This window comes from Thalassophryne amazonica, chromosome 4, assembly GCF_902500255.1.
Source record: "Thalassophryne amazonica chromosome 4, fThaAma1.1, whole genome shotgun sequence".
Lineage (NCBI taxonomy): Eukaryota > Metazoa > Chordata > Actinopteri > Batrachoidiformes > Batrachoididae > Thalassophryne > Thalassophryne amazonica.
The window spans coordinates 52000711-52016712 of NC_047106.1; the positions used below are offsets into that span (position 1 = coordinate 52000711).

General features: G+C 42.6%; 1 protein-coding gene across 1 annotated transcript in view; it reads right to left on the bottom strand.

Moving 5' to 3' along the window:
* Window positions 1-219: 219 nt before the first annotated feature.
* pcsk7 (proprotein convertase subtilisin/kexin type 7) overlaps window positions 220-16002 on the bottom strand; it is a 57908-nt gene continuing 42125 nt past the window's right edge. Inside the window, exons 13-17 of the mRNA XM_034167894.1 lie at window positions 11731-11887; window positions 11212-11306; window positions 9550-9655; window positions 6232-6349; window positions 220-2983 (exon numbers count right to left, since the gene is read on the bottom strand). Coding sequence (XP_034023785.1) covers window positions 2729-2983; window positions 6232-6349; window positions 9550-9655; window positions 11212-11306; window positions 11731-11887 — 731 coding nt within the window. The 3' untranslated portion in view covers window positions 220-2728. The remainder of the gene's footprint in view (window positions 2984-6231; window positions 6350-9549; window positions 9656-11211; window positions 11307-11730; window positions 11888-16002) is intronic.

A 16002-nucleotide genomic window follows, 5' to 3' on the forward strand; every position in this document is an offset into this window, starting at 1 on the left:
CTTCTTCAGTATAGATTAGATTAAGAAAAACTTTTAACAGATAAAGGATAACATCTCATTTTGGAAACATAAACATCTGAACAACTGCCTCTGTATTGTAGATATCACAAATGTTGGTGGATTGGGACAGAAATACCAATGTGTGTTTAAGTCAGAGATGTTTTGATTGAGTGGTGATATAATTCACAATATACCAATACTTTTATTTCACTGTAATTGTTTTTTACTGGTACCCCCTTCTACAATACTGTGCCCGCTGTACCAAATTTTTGTACATTGACTTATTAAATAATGACTTTGAAATACTTAGCTATCAGGTTATTTGTGTCTGTGAAAAGGACAAACTGGACCAAAGTGCTGAAATAGATATATGTGTTTAAAGCATGGGACAAGAAATCAGAACATTTTGATGAATTACACAGGATTGTACAATACTTTATTAGCACTCTTCATCAACACACCATCTTGCCACTATAAATAATCAAAATTTTCTGTGTTGTGGTACTTTGCCCTTTGACATAAAAAAAGGCAAAGTGGTGCTGCTATAGTCAGGTTAGTATTCATTTACTTTCATACTTCATAAGTATTCATAAGTTAGTTTTTGTAATTTTGCCTCTGTACACCCCCACAATGAAATGAAGCAATCGACATGTGCTTGTAGCGTAGACGTTCGACTTTAAGGGTTTTAACAAAAATATGGCACTAACCAATTTGGAAATACACCCATTTATATACACAGCGCTTCAATTTTCAGAGGTCACAAGTAATGGCATAAATTGCATACTATAAGTATTCTTAATACAAATCATAACTTTTACCATGAGTTGTCTTTCGACAAGCCATAGGGTGGAGACATGAACATTTCCAACATTTCCACTGAAAATGTCTTGGACTTCATTAATGTCAGGTATTAAGAAATACAAACAGCATGGTAGTATATAGTAAATCTGTCTGGAGCAGTCAATTCTCAAAACGTGAGCAGCCATAGAAGAAAGAGACGAGTGAAGGAAGTGACAATTGACTGGTTTGCATGTTCTTCTCAGTATCTCCAGCTTTGATGGGAGAAACTGTGCATAGTGCAACTTCTGCACATTGCATCAACTAATGCATCTTTGTGTTGGAGTGGCATAATGATGGATTTTCTTAAAGCAGACTTTAGTCTGCATTTGATCAGTTTTCTTTAATGAACATTCTTCTATGCTCCACTTCACCATGAAGCCGTCACTGACGGTGGAGCAGACAAATTTGCATTATCCCTCATCTGCAACCATCAGCCACAGGACCGTGTAACGCCAAAGTCCAAAGTCCTGTCTTGGTTGGTTCTCTCAACACTAGTCCCCTTCTTCCATGGTCACACAGTTTTGAGAACTGCCTACTTGAGACAGATTCACCCAACAGCAATAGCACATTTGTATTTCTTAATTGATGTAAATGAGGTCCACAATACGTATATTCAGGGATTTGAAAGTGTTCATGTATCCATCCCCTCACTTATCTAAAGAAAAGTGGCTGTAAAATTGATTATTTCTATTTAGTTTGTCCCATTGCTTATGAACTTTGTAAATGAAAGGCCGATGGATAAAATGGATATACTGTAGTCCCAAAATGGTTTGTGTGATACCTTTGGTAAACCACTTAAAGTTAAACCTGAAAACCTACACTACAAATGTGATTGTTTGATGTCAACTCCACTGTGTTTGTATACAGAGACAAAATTACAAAAATCCTTTCCATCAAGGCTGGAGGACAGACCTGACTGGACAGACCTTTGTAATATTCTTTAACATCTTAACCGTTAACCAACCTGAGATAAATTTTGTATAAAACTAACACACTATATATTATCAAGTTGTGAGTGTCACAGATTCCTACCTTTCTGGCTTTACTTACTAAACAATTACAGCAAAAGTATTTTATTAGCATTCAGCTCACCTGTGACTTACACAGAAAAACACAACCTCCAGTACACTGATTTAAAAAAAAAAAAAAACATCTTTGAACATCCTTTGTAAAAATCCAAAATTTTATATATATCTGTACAACAGGCACATATTATGTATGTCTGTGTGTATATAGTATTTATATATTGCAACTTATAAAAATTCAAATGCAAACCCCACTGTTAAAAACCCCTCCCACTTCAAGTTTTATTCATTCGTCAGCAGAGTACCAAGATATCCCTAAAATTAAAAGTCAAACTAAATCTCACTTTTTAAAAACATGTCAGTAGTTTCTTTAAAACTCGTACCAAGGACACATTCAAGGAAGACCTTTGCACACTACAGGCACACTCACTCAGCACCACTCCCACAACAGCTACTCTAACTCTTTCTACACTTCCCACGTGTTTATTTTGCCGTGTTGTTCATTAGCTTGTACGAAACACAAACCAGTGCAAACTATTCACGGGGAAGCTACACACCACACCCAAACCCATCACTCCATGTTAAACCCTATCAAGACGAGAATTCTATCTGTGGGATAGTGCTAAACTTTTGAACGCACACACACAAACGCGCACACACTAACTGTCAATTAAAGGCCACATTTGGGGAAAACGTCTATCATGCTCATCTGCAGTCAAATTCATGACCCTTTCCCACCACATTTAAGACCAATTTGGGTAAGAAGTACGAGAATAATTTTGGGCAGTGGGGGCTCGGGGATTGTTAAAACCTGAGAATAACCGCTGAGCAGCAGGCGTGGAGGTTTTAGGTTCATCTTTGTGCTATGTTGCTGGACGCTCTTCATCGATAAATGGAGCCGAGTCCTCAGAGTCCAACACTGTGTGCAACTCTAAGCCAGTGTCCCACTGCACCACCGCTACCTCCTTGTCTTTCCCTCGGCACCCCCTTCTGGCGCCGTGACCTCCATGTCTCCTGCACAGGCACAGAAGGCCCCTGAGGTCCAGGTGACCCAGTATCACGTCCAGCATGTCATAGAGAGCCCACAAGAGGGCAAAGCAGCCCAGCAACAGCAGGAACTGGAAAACAGAAGAGAAACAAGGAGACCGAATCAGAACAGCATGATCGCTGGCTTCTATAATCCACTCAGAGGGGAATGAATCATGCAGGGGCAGGAAGCAAGGGTGGATTTGAAAAGGGGAAATGAAATGTAGAGCTCAGTTCCATGGGAGTGAGACAAGATCAAAGCACCTTTCCCCTGCCAGTGCCTTAATATTTGTATTTCATTGTGCTGTGACTAATGGAGTTGCCTATGTTCCAACTGGACATTTACAAAACAATGGTTTTAGTCTAATTTCTTCTCCTCCACTGCAGCTCACATGCAGGTAGTTTTTTATAGTATGCATGGCACATGTGTATCTTTCTGACAGGCTGTGTGTCTGCATTAACAAAAACAATCCAAAGGTTAAGTTGAGGACATTATAGATTGTTTGGTGTTGGTTTACCCAACACCACTGGAAGTAGATGGTCTGCCACAGCAGCTCTCTCAGTACACGGACTAAAAATTGGTGTACCCATCAACAGAGATCTGGCCACTTCTAGATCTTTGCATCTCAGAAACGCCCCTTAATCTTCAGCTGGAAAGGTACCACCAAAAATTAAATTATCATCTACATTTTGTCCTTGTGGCTCAGGTGAACTTACCTGGGCCCGGTTTCATAAAGCAGTCTAATCTTGTTTAGTAGACTAAACTCACTAGTCAATTAATCTTTTGACATTAGCTGTTGCACACAGCGCTTAGTCAGCTAAAGTTTCACGTTAGCCGACTGAAGTTTTTAGTCTGGTACAGAGGAGACTAATCTTATCTTAGTCGAAAAACTTTCAGTGTCGTACCTCAAACATGGCGACTATCATGTACCACCACTTGATGGCACAGGAAGGAAAAACAGCCTGGCGGTGGGAGCGGCTGTCCCGGGACCGGAATAATCCATTGGAGATGTTTAGGTACGGCAAGGTTCAACAGCAATATCGCTTTCATCCACCTCAGCCATGGATGTAGCAGATGATATTCCGGAAGTAAAAAAAAAAAAAAAACCTGTATCCGATAGTAAATAAAACTCTTGCGCATTGGAGGCGATTCGTGGCAAACGCACTTGCGAGACTGCGATGCCCATGAAATTTGTCTACTAATGTAAGACGGCTAATCTACAAGTTTAGCCGGCAATGTGAAACGGAGAAAAGACTGCTAATGTTGGGCGACAAACCTTAGTCATCTAAGTAGGTTCAGTAGACTAAAAGATTAGGCTGTTTTATGAAACCGGGCCCTGGAGTTTTAACAAATGCTATGATGTCACAGTTTCACCATAAGTGTGACAATAACTCAGTTTACATAAGGTTCCATTGAGGGTAAACAAATACCCATCCCACGAAACACCAATGGGTGGGACTCTCTTTTCAATACAAAATTTAATCTTCTGTTCTACAATACGCTCAGAACAGATTCCACTTGTTATGCCATGGAGTCTAGAGAAACATGTCTAGGGACTAGACACAGTAAATAAAAATAAAGTAAATAATAAATAAAAAAAAGTATATACACATACGCACACAGAATTTGTATTCTTTCCGAAGTGATATGAAAGTACACTCAACAAAAATATAAACGTAACACTTTTGGTTTTGCTCCCATTTTGTATGAGATGAACTCAAAGATCTAAAACTTTTTCCACATACACAATATCACCATTTCCCTCAAATATTGTTCACAAACCAGTCTAAATCTGTGATAGTGAGCACTTCTCCTTTGCTGAGATAATCCATCCCACCTCACAGGTGTGCCATATCAAGATGCTGATTAGACACCGTGATTAGTGCACAGGTGTGCCTTAGACTGCCCACAATAAAAGGCCACTCTGAAAGGTGCAGTTTTGTTTTATTGGGGGGGGATACCAGTCAGTATCTGGTGTGACCACCATTTGCCTCATGCAGTGCAACACATCTCCTTCGCATAGAGTTGATCAGGTTGTCAATTGTGGTCTGTGGAATGTTGGTCCACTCCTCTTCAAGTGCTGTGCGAAGTTGCTGGATATTGGCAGGAACTGGTACACGCTGTCGTATACGCCGGTCCAGAGCATCCCAAACATGCTCAATGGGTGACATGTCCGGTGAGTATGCCGGCCATGCAAGAACTGGGACATTTTCAGCTTCCAAGAACTGTGTACAGATCCTTGCAACATGGGGCCGTGCATTATCCTGCTGCAACATGAGGTGATGTTCTTGGATGTATGGCACAACAATGGGCCTCAGGATCTCGTCACGGTATCTCTGTGCGTTCAAAATGCCATCAATAAAATGCACCTGTGTTCTTCGTCCATAACAGACGCCTGCCCATACTATAACCCCACCGTCACCATGGGCCACTCGATCCACAACACTGACATCAGAAAACCGCTCACCCACACGACACCACACACGCTGTCTGCCATCTGCCCTGGACAGTGTGAACCGGGATTCATCCGTGAAGCGAACACCTCTCCAACGTGCCAAACGCCAGCGAATGTGAGCATTTGCCCACTCAAGTCAGTTACGACGACGAACTGGAGTCAGGTCGAGACCCCGATGAGGACGACGAGCATGCAGATGAGCTTCCCTGAGACGGTTTCTGACAGTTTGTGCAGAAATTCTTTGGTTATGCAAACCGATTGTTTCAGCAGCTGTCCGAGTGGCTGGTCTCAGACGATCTTGGAGGTGAACATGCTGGATGTGGAGGTCCTGGGCTGGTGTGGTTACACGTGGTCTGCGGTTGTGAGGCTGGTTGGATGTACTGCCAAATTCTCTGAAACGCCTTTGGAGACGGCTTATGGAAGAGAAATGAACATTCAATACACGAGCAACAGCTCTGGTTGACATTCCTGCTGTCAGCATGCCAATTGCACGCTCCCTCAAATCTTTCGACATCTGTGGCATTGTGCTGTGTGATAAAACTGCACCTTTCAGAGTGGCCTTTTATTGTGGACAGTCTAAGGCACACCTGTGCAGTAATCATGGTGTCTAATCAGCATCTTGATATGGCACACCTGTGAGGTGGGATGGATTATCTCAGCAAAGGAGAAGTGCTCACTATCACAGATTTAGACTGGTTTGTGAACAATATTTGAGGGAAATGGTGATATTGTGTATGTGGAAAAAGTTTTAGATCTTTGAGTTCATCTCATACAAAATGGGAGCAAAACCAAAAGTGTTGTGTTTATATTTTTGTTGAGTGTATTTTGTGTATGTGTCTGGTGCATTCTGGTTTGGTTTTGGCTGTGTACAATTGGAGGTTTACCTTGAGTCTGTTGGAGGTGAAAGGGTCGATTACTTCTGGAGGAATGTCCAGGCCTGGAGAACATGGTAGAGAGAAGTTGCTGTCCAGATACTTCCCACTCATGGCTTCCTTCACCAGCCTACCAATTAAAACAAATCCAATAAGTATGTCACCACCAGTACTGTTTGCATGTTTATCAAAACACTTCACCATACAACAGCAGCACCCAAACTGGGACTTCTATATCTACAGCTATCCTCAGTAACTGCCTGTGGGCATCACAATGAACACCAAAAGGTGGCAACATCACCCTACGTTCATCAAAAAACAAACCAACAAACAAAAAAACAAAAAAACACATGTACAAAGTAAAAATTAAAATCACATATATACAAACTAAAATAGCTAGCTGGACGAAGTCCTGCTTCCTCCTCCCAGTACAGGTAGCAGGCAGAATGTATGTTGGCAAAGGCACTGCAACTTGTTTGTTGATTATCTTGTGGTGCATAACAAGTCGCCTTACTTCCCTCCTATGCTCTAGTGGCTGCCACTCCAGAGCGCAGTAAAGGTTGGTAACAATTCCTGGTTCCCTCCCATATTAGTTAGAAACAAATCTGGCTGCTTGGTGCTGGACCATCTCAAGCTTAGCCTTGTCTTTAATGAGACAAGGGTCCCAGGAAGCACTCGCATACTCCAAGTGTGGCCGTACCAGTGTGAAGTATGCCTGTTCCTTCACCCGCAAACTAGAAGTAGCGTGTATTTTGTAATGAGATTTACATTAGATTAGACAGAACTTTATTAATCCCTTGTGAAGACTCTCTCAGGGAAACTGAGGTTCCAGCAGCATTGCATAGCAGCACACAGGGTAAGAAGCACACAGAGTAGACAGATAGATAGATATTCATTATTATTATGACTTTACCGGGGCGTTGCTAGGCCGGTATTGTAGATTTACGTTGACGCTACCTGGCTATACCCGCCCGCTGTGCGTAAACAAATGACGTCATAGCGCACACAGCCCAAGAACTGTCTGCAGAGGGGGGAAAAAAAACTGTCCGCAGAGGAAAAGATAAAAAGGCGAGAAGTGTGTTTTGGTCCCAATATGGATATTCCAGATGATTTTCTCATGGATAGTACGACAATGAACAGCAGCTAAAGCAGCCAGCTTGATGACGCACTGCTGAAATTGGAGAGCAGGGTGCACCAGCCAACACGACAAAAATTAAGTGAGCCAACTTTTTATGTACGCGTTACGTGTTGTGTATCTCAGTAAAAAGTGATAATGCATATAAAATGCTGTTGTCGTGCATTATGACTGGGCGTGAACGTCGGGCCTCTGAAAATGCATCCCGCCCTCCAAAAGCATGTTACTGTATTATTTGTTATTATTTATTATTATTTTGTATTATTATTGGACTGCATTCATATAGCGCTTTTCCATCCGCATCAGAGGCTGAAAGCGCTTTACACATCAATGCCTCACATTCACCCCGATGTGAGGGTGCTGCCATACAAGGTACTCATTACACACCAGGAGCAACTAGGGGATTAAGGACCTTGCCCAAGGGACCTTAGTGATTTTCCAGACAGGCTGGGATTTGAACCGAGGATCCTCTGGTCTCAAACCCAACACTTAACCACTAAACCATCACCTCCTATATATTCATTCATTCATTCATTCATTCATCTTCATCCGCTTTTCTGGGTTCGGGTCGCGGGGGCAACAGCTCCAGCAGGGGACCTCAGACTTCCCTTTCCCAGGTCACAATAACCGCCTCTGACTGGGGGATCCCAAGGCGTTCCCAAGCCAATGTGGAGATATAATCTCTCCACATAGTCCTGGGTCTTCCCTGGGTTCTCCTCCCAGATGGACATGCCTGGAATGCCTCGCTAGGGAGGCACCCAGGAGGCATCCTTACCAGATCCTGAACCACCTCAGCTGGCTCCTTTCAACGCAAAGGAGCAGCGACTCTACTCCGAGCTCCCCACGGATGACCGAGCTTCTCACCCTATCTCTAAGGGAGACAGCATTGACCCTCCTGAGGAAGGCCATTTCTGCTGCGTATACCCGCCATCTAGTTCTTTCTGTCATGACCCAACCCTCATCCCCATAGGTGAGAGTAGGAACGAAGACTGACCAGTAGATCGAGAGCCTCGCCTTTTGGCTCCCTTTTCGTCATAACAGTACGGTAGAGCGAATGCAACACTGCCAGCTTCAGTAGCATGTGCTGGTGTTTTGAGTCACCGCATTCACAACATTACAGAATCACTTTGAGGTCTGCGTGGCATCCAACCAGGCAAATGATAGGGTCAAGCCCACCTCCTGAAAGTAGCCATCTATCTGAGGCAGTCTAAATGAGTGTGCCCCCTTTGCCTTCTCCAGTCATTGGGGTTCTCAACACTGAGGCACCTGCGTGCCGGCTCATGCTCAGAGAAACACAACACATGGCCAAACTGACATAGTTGACATTCCCCCATGATGCAAGTGAGACTCCTCATCTGAGTCTCCCTAAGTAGCCCTTCGCTTGACAGCAAGTCATTTCAGTGGTGCCCAAGGATCCTCCAAAGAGACTTTGTACCAAAGACATTCAGTCGTTCCCTTATGTGACTGGTTATTTTGGTTAGACAGGTTAGAGTGATTTTTAGGGGGAGGGAAGGGGCAGTTATACTACTAGTAAGCCAATCAGAAGTCAGCTTTTTGCATCTGAAAGATATCCTTTTGTAATTTCTGTATTTCATATGTTCATGTATGACTGTGGAGACAAAATCTTTGGTTTTATAGAAATAGGTTGGATTTTTAAGTACGTTTAGCAGACTAAATCATGAGTACAAGCGGCCGAGATGCGTTTCCTCTGCAGGGTGGCTGGGCGCTCCCTTAGAGATAGGGTGAGGAGCTCGGTCACTCGGGAGGAGCTTGGAGTCGAGCTGCTGCTCCTCCACGTCGAAAGGAGCCAGTTGAGGTGGCTCGGGCATCTTCTTCGGATGCCTCGCTGGAGAGGTGTTAGGGGCACGTCCCATTGGGAGGAGGCCCCAGGGAAGACCTAGGACACGCTGGAGGGACTACGTCTCGCAGCTGGCTTGGGAACGCCTCAGGGTTCCCCTGGAGGAGCTGGGTGAGGTGTGTGTGGATCGGGAGGTCTGGGCAGCTATGCTTGAGCTGCTGCCCCCGCGACCTGACCTCGGATGAAGCGGAAGAAAATGGAATGGAAAAAAGGTTGGATTTTTATTAATAGTCAAATAAATAAAGGTACTATGTTTACCCATGTACTGTTTTAATAAACAGTCAAAGTGGGATGTGACCAAAATGCACTAAACCAAGACAATGCTTTGAAGTAGTACCTCTGTCTGTCTTTGACCTCGAGGAATGTCATAGATGAGCCATACAGGGTAAGCTTCCACTGCGTCAGTACTCCCTCAGCAGCACAGCGCTCAGATGACGGCTCTTCTACAGAAAAATAGAAAGAACAGATGAGGTGAGCCGTCAGAGTCAACAGCAATCTCAATTCACCCATAAAGCTTGATGCTGTTTCAATGAAAATGTGGAAATGCAACTCATGGAAAACATTTTGTTTTAAAGTTATACTTAGGTTCAGTGTTTTAGGCTATCATCCTTAGAGCAGTGTGGTGAATGCTTTCTTGTCCCGAATCCAGCTCTACAAAGCCCAGATTCCTTCCTTTTGCCAACAATATCAGCAAGTGCAATTTTTTTTCCTCCAAAGCCGTTTACTGTTCTACTCACTGGTTCCACTTCGACACAATGAATGATGGGTTCAGGCAACAAAAGAGAATTTAAGCAACACATATCATTTCTCAAAACGTGATATTTACATAGGCCCAAAGACACAAGATTTGGTCATCTTTACCCAATGGTGGTAGCTTTTGATGAAACTCAGCATTTTTAGGACAAAGTGAAAGCAGTTTTGAGTGGTTAAATCAGTGTGATGACACCAAAACAAACAAACAACAACAAAACCCTTTCTAGTTTGCTGCTCAGCAAAGTGATTTTGTGGACAAGAACAGAAAAACCAAAGAGATCAGAACAGGGCCAGTGTTATGTGTTCCTCTGTTTGTTTTGTGATCATACAATTAGACTGTTTAGATTTTTAATCAGTGTGGATGAGAACAGAGAACAGGACAGCAAAAACAGACTGATGAAATAAAGCCGGTCAAAGAAAAAGCCGGTCAAAGAAAAACAACTGTGGCATTTTCAGGCCATGGGTGGAATTGCATTAATGTGTGTGTGTATGTGTGCGTGTGTTGGGCAGCACAGTCTCGTTTGAGGGCAGACGCTAAAGGGATAAAATATGATGCATACATTCATTTCTCTACATCCAGGGACAGAAACACAGCACTTTCTCTGAGTTTTTGGGCAAATTACATGCAAACAAAGTGAAAATGCAAAGAAGAAGTGAGGATGTGGTGGAAAGTGGACGTGTTGCAGTTTGTTTATGACAAGGAGTTCAAACGTGTCGAGGCGGTTGTGCAGGCGAAAGACTTTAGCTACTCTGGTACTCTGGTAGCTGCGTAGGCTAACACTTAACAACACGACGTCTCCCATTTGCCTCGTCTTCCTTTCTCCACTGGGAACTGAAAAAAACTGCACTTTTTGTGACTGCTTCGGTGATTGCAGCCAAAAACAAAACAGTACACCATTTTCCGTTAGAATTGACACTGTTTGTGGGGAGAGACTAATCCCCGGGTGGAGTGTGGGAGTGTCAGCAGAAACCATTCAAAGGATGGAGGTTTCAGCGGAAACCATTTAAACTGGCACATCTTAAACTGGCAGGTCTGCTAGGTGACAGCTTGTATGCTTTTAAGTTTACCGAGCCAGGCTGAATGGTTTGTGCTGAAAATAGCACGCTCCGCCCGGGGATTCTCACACCGACTGTCCCCAGATGTGGTCAAATCCCACGATATCACGTAGGGGTTCAAACGAGACTGCACCGCCCTATTAATTATAATTTGACACTCGTCATGCATGTGTGTACTGTGGCATCTTACTGTGATCAGTTATCTTGAGGCGGTACTGGCCTTCAGCTTTCTCCCCCCAACAGCGCACAGTTGAAAATGTCCAGTCCTTGTAGCCTCCAACATCTCTGTATGAACAAGAACACAAACAAGATAGACAGGAAATATGACAACTGACAAAGAAATATACAACCAAAGTCATAAACACAGACATACAAGCTTTCTTAAGGCACATGGTGTTATTTTCACATTGGAATTCAAATGCTCTACCTGATAAGTTGAAATTTAGTATTTTTGGTCATGTAAACTTTCTGCAGGAAATGACAGAAGGATCGTTTTAGGAAATTAATTTAATCTGTTTTCAAGAGTGCCAACTCTATGTAATTTAAAAACAACACTTCTGAAATAAAATTGTTTGGTTATTTTATTACCAATACTTGAATATTATCACATCACTCCCTCATACTCACTCACTCACATCACGAAATGTTTACCATGATTACTTCATGGCAACTTTACTCTGACTGAATTAAAAACACCAATCATGCACACCTGTCGAGAGCACGGCGTGCGCCGATAAGTGATGTCATACCACTGGGGCACACCAACACAATCTCTATGTTGCCACGGCAAGGGTGTGTTATTGTCATGGTTACAGCCACATGCTCCAGAGTCTGCATTCCAGACTGGTTCAGGTCAGCAGCAGTAACTGTTTGGAGAAAAGAAGAAAAAACAAAACAAACAAACAAAAAAAAACTAAACAAAACAAAGCAGAGTGGCTTCACGTGTCTGTCTGAATCATATATCTCACAAGAATTAAATGTGTCCTTTATTGCAGCAAAATGTAAAATCAAATCCATATCAGGAAATAAAACAATTGTCTAAGACCTAGAATGACTAAAAGATGAAGGGCAGCCAGTGTAAAACTGTGGAAAAATCCCAAACAAACCTACAATAACTAAAAGACAACTAAAACAGATTATTACTGCTGTATATCACTGAATTTTTCAGAACCAAAACAAATTTCTAATACAACCCCAATTCCAATGAAGTTGGGACGTTGTGTAAAATGTAAATAAAAACAGAATACAATGATTTGCAAATTCACTTCAACCTATATTCAATTGAATACACCACAAAGACAAGATATTTAATGTTCAAACTGATAAACTTTATTGTTTTTATGTAAATATTTGCTCATTTTAAAATGGATGCCTGCAACACATTTCAAAAAAGCTGGGGCAGTGGTATGTTTACCACTGTTACATCACCTTTCCTTCTAACAACACTCAATAAGCATTTGGGAACTGAGGACACTACCTGTTGAAGCTTTGTAGGTAGAATTCTTTCGCATTCTTGCTTGATGTACGACTTCAGTTGTTCAGCAGTCTGGGGTCTCCGTTGTCGTATTTTTCGGGTCATAATGCGCCACACATTTTCAATGGGCGACAGGTCTGGACTGCAGGCAGGCCAGTCTAGTACCTGAACTCTTTTACTACAAAGAAATGCTGTTGTAACACGTGCAGAATGTGGCTTGCCATTGTCTTGCTGAAATACGTAAGAAGGGATGTCCCTGAAAAAGATGTTCATGTGTTGCTCCAACACCTGGATGTACCTTTCAGCATTGATGCTGCCATCACAGATGTGTAAGTTGCCCATGTCATAGACACTAACACACCCCCATACCATCACAGATGTGTAAGTTGCCTATGTCATAGACACTAACACACCCCCATACCATCACAGATGCTGGCTTTTGAACTTTGCGCTGGTGACAATCTGGGTGGTCTTTTTCCTCTTGTCTGGAGGACAGGATGTCCATGATTTCCAAAAACAATTTGAAATGTGGACTCATCAGACCACAGCACACTTTTCCACTTTGCGTCTGTCCATTTCAAATGAGTTTGAGACCAGAGAAGGTGGCGGAGTTTCTGGATGTTGTTGATGTATGGCTTTCACTTTGCATGGTAAAGTTTTAACTTGCACTTGTAGATGTAGCGACGAACTGTGTTAACTGACAATGGTTTTCTGAAGTGTTCCTGAGCCCACGCAATAAGATCCTTTGGGAGGTGATGGTCTCGTGGTTAAGGTGTTGGGCTTGAGACCAGAAGATCCTCGGTTCAAATCCCCGCCTGACTGGAAAATCACTAAGGGCCCTTGGCCAAGGTCTTTAATCTCCTATTGCTCCCGGTGTGTAGTGAGCGCCTTGTATGGCAGCACTTGACATCAGGGTGAATGTGAGGCATAATTATAAAGCGCTTTGAGCATCTGATGCAGATGGAAAAGCGCTATATAATTGCAGCCCATTTATCCTTTACACAATGATGTCGGTTTTTAATGCAGTGCCGCCTGAGGGATCAAAGGTCATGGGCATTCAGTGTTGGTTTTCGGCCTTGCCACTTACGTGTAGAAAGTTCTCCAGATTGTCTGAATCTTCTGATTATATTATGGACTGTAGATCATGGAATCCCTAAATTTCTTGCAATTGAATATTGAGCGATATTGTTCTTAAACTGTTGGACTATTTTTTCATGATCCTCGCCCCATCTTTGCTTGTGAACGGCTGAGATTTTTGGGGATGCTCCTTTTATACACAATCATGACACTCACAGTTAGTGCCCTCAGTTCCCAAACGCTTATTGAGTGTTGTTAGAAGGAAAGGTGATGTAACAGTGGAAACATACCACTGTCCCAGCTTTTTTGAAAAGTGTTGCAGGCATCCATTTCAAAATAAGCAAATATTTGCACAAAAACAATAAAGTTTATCAGTCTGAACATTAAATATCACGTCTTTGTTGTTGTGAAAGTGTAGGAACACGGACCCACAACAGGGGGCGCAATGAACGGACAATGGAGAGAGTAAATAACAAGATTTACTACTGAAACAAGCACGAGTAATACAACAAACACAATTTGGGGTCGAATCCGCTGGTGTCGTGTGGGCAGGCTCGAAGGTAGGAGACGTCTGTCTCAGTCGAACCGGAACCACCCAGATCTCCTCTGCCACCGAACCCTGGAAATACTGGAACCGCCAAGTCCCGAATTCCCAGGTGGCCACTGCCTCCGCTCGTCGGATCCGGTACTGCTGGCAGGAGAGAGCAACAACACACAGGAGTGGATGAACGCACCCAGTAACAGAGAGGGGAGAAGCCGCCTCCACCTCTTGGCAAAGTATAGCAGGAAGGTGAGTACTTATCCAAAGAATGAGGTTTTCAGTAGTCACCAGTCCTGAAAAAGGTTTTAACAGTCTTAGCTGATGATGCAATGTATAACTGCAGAGAATACTACCTTGGTCTTAGGCGATATCTCGGCACTGAGGTGGAGACGCCGTCCTCCTGATATACCTCGGTGCTGAGTAGAACAGCTGTGTCTGGTGATGGGTGACAGCTGTCACCCAGGCTACTCCCATGATGCAGCAGCGCCCTCTGGTGCCTGGAGCCCGCACTCCAGGCAGGGCGCCCTCTGGTGGTGGTGGGCCAGCAGTACCTCCTCTTCAGCGGCCCACACAACATTTGTGGTGTATTCAATTGAAGACAGGTTGAAGAGGATTTGCAAATCATTGTATTCTGTTTTTAATTTACATTTTACACAACATCCCACCTTCATTGGAATTGGGGTTATATAACAAGATGACAGAAACCATGTAGGAACCTTCGATCTTTATCGTAGTAGTTGGTTATTCACAGAGACAGAACCAAACAGGAAGAATGTGCATCATCTATCCTTAAAAACTATTCCATGTTCCCCTGTATTTTATCTATTTTACATAGCATCCTTCATTTTTCTATCACACTTGGGCTTTTAAGTGAAACTATGAAAATCTATTCAACAGTAAAAGTCTCTTTCACAAAGTTAACTGGAATGGCATGCAGACAGAACACCTGTACATGAATACTGCACACCTATTTTAACATCTTGTCAATGATATGTGAACTCTGACAATAAATTCATTAACTCAAAATTTTTCTATTTAAATCTATATATGTGGCCTTTGTGTGTGTGTGAGCGCTCGTGTGTGTGTATTTCTTTGAACATGGAGAAACTGGGGAGAGCTGACATTTGCCGTTTCGTATGGTTATGTATTTTGGGTCAAGGATGAATGCCGTCAAAAAGTTGATAGGACTCATTTTTGTTCTGGAGAAACTACAGATATTTGCTAACAACACTGAACAATGAATGTTGATAAATGCATTCTATACTCACACGCGTCTTATTGATGTTGTCTGTCCAGAAGTTGTGCAAATCAAAGAATATTTGTAAATCACCCGCTGTGCATTTGCAGGTATTAATAACACAAATTTAACTCCATAGGAAGTTAGCTTTGAGTTAGCCAAAGTTAGCATGCACGCTAATGTCTGCAAAATGTCTTGTAAATGACTCCAGAGGTGTTATCAGGTTACAAAAACAGCATCGATTTTAGAAGTGTTTATTTCCCGCTAGCTTTTACATACTATATGACAAAGAGGATATATTTACACACAAACGAAAAAGGGTTTTGCAGTTAGCTACCAGCCTGTGATGTCACCATGCTAACCTCTGCAAAATGTCTTGAAAATAAGTTCAGAGGTATTATTTGTCACTACCTTTTACATAACATATGAGAAAAATGTATATAAACACACAAAACAAAGCAATTTTGGAGAGACCAGCTCTACTCTGATTGGCTGTCACGCTTGCCACTCAAAAACAAAACTGAACAGATTGAAACAAAATGTGACTTTTTAATCTCTTATAATACCTGTTAAAATAGATCAAGGTTAGCCATCTTTGAACTTGTCCAAGGTCTGTGTCTCAAGAATACTTGCTGGAAATTTGTAGACATTG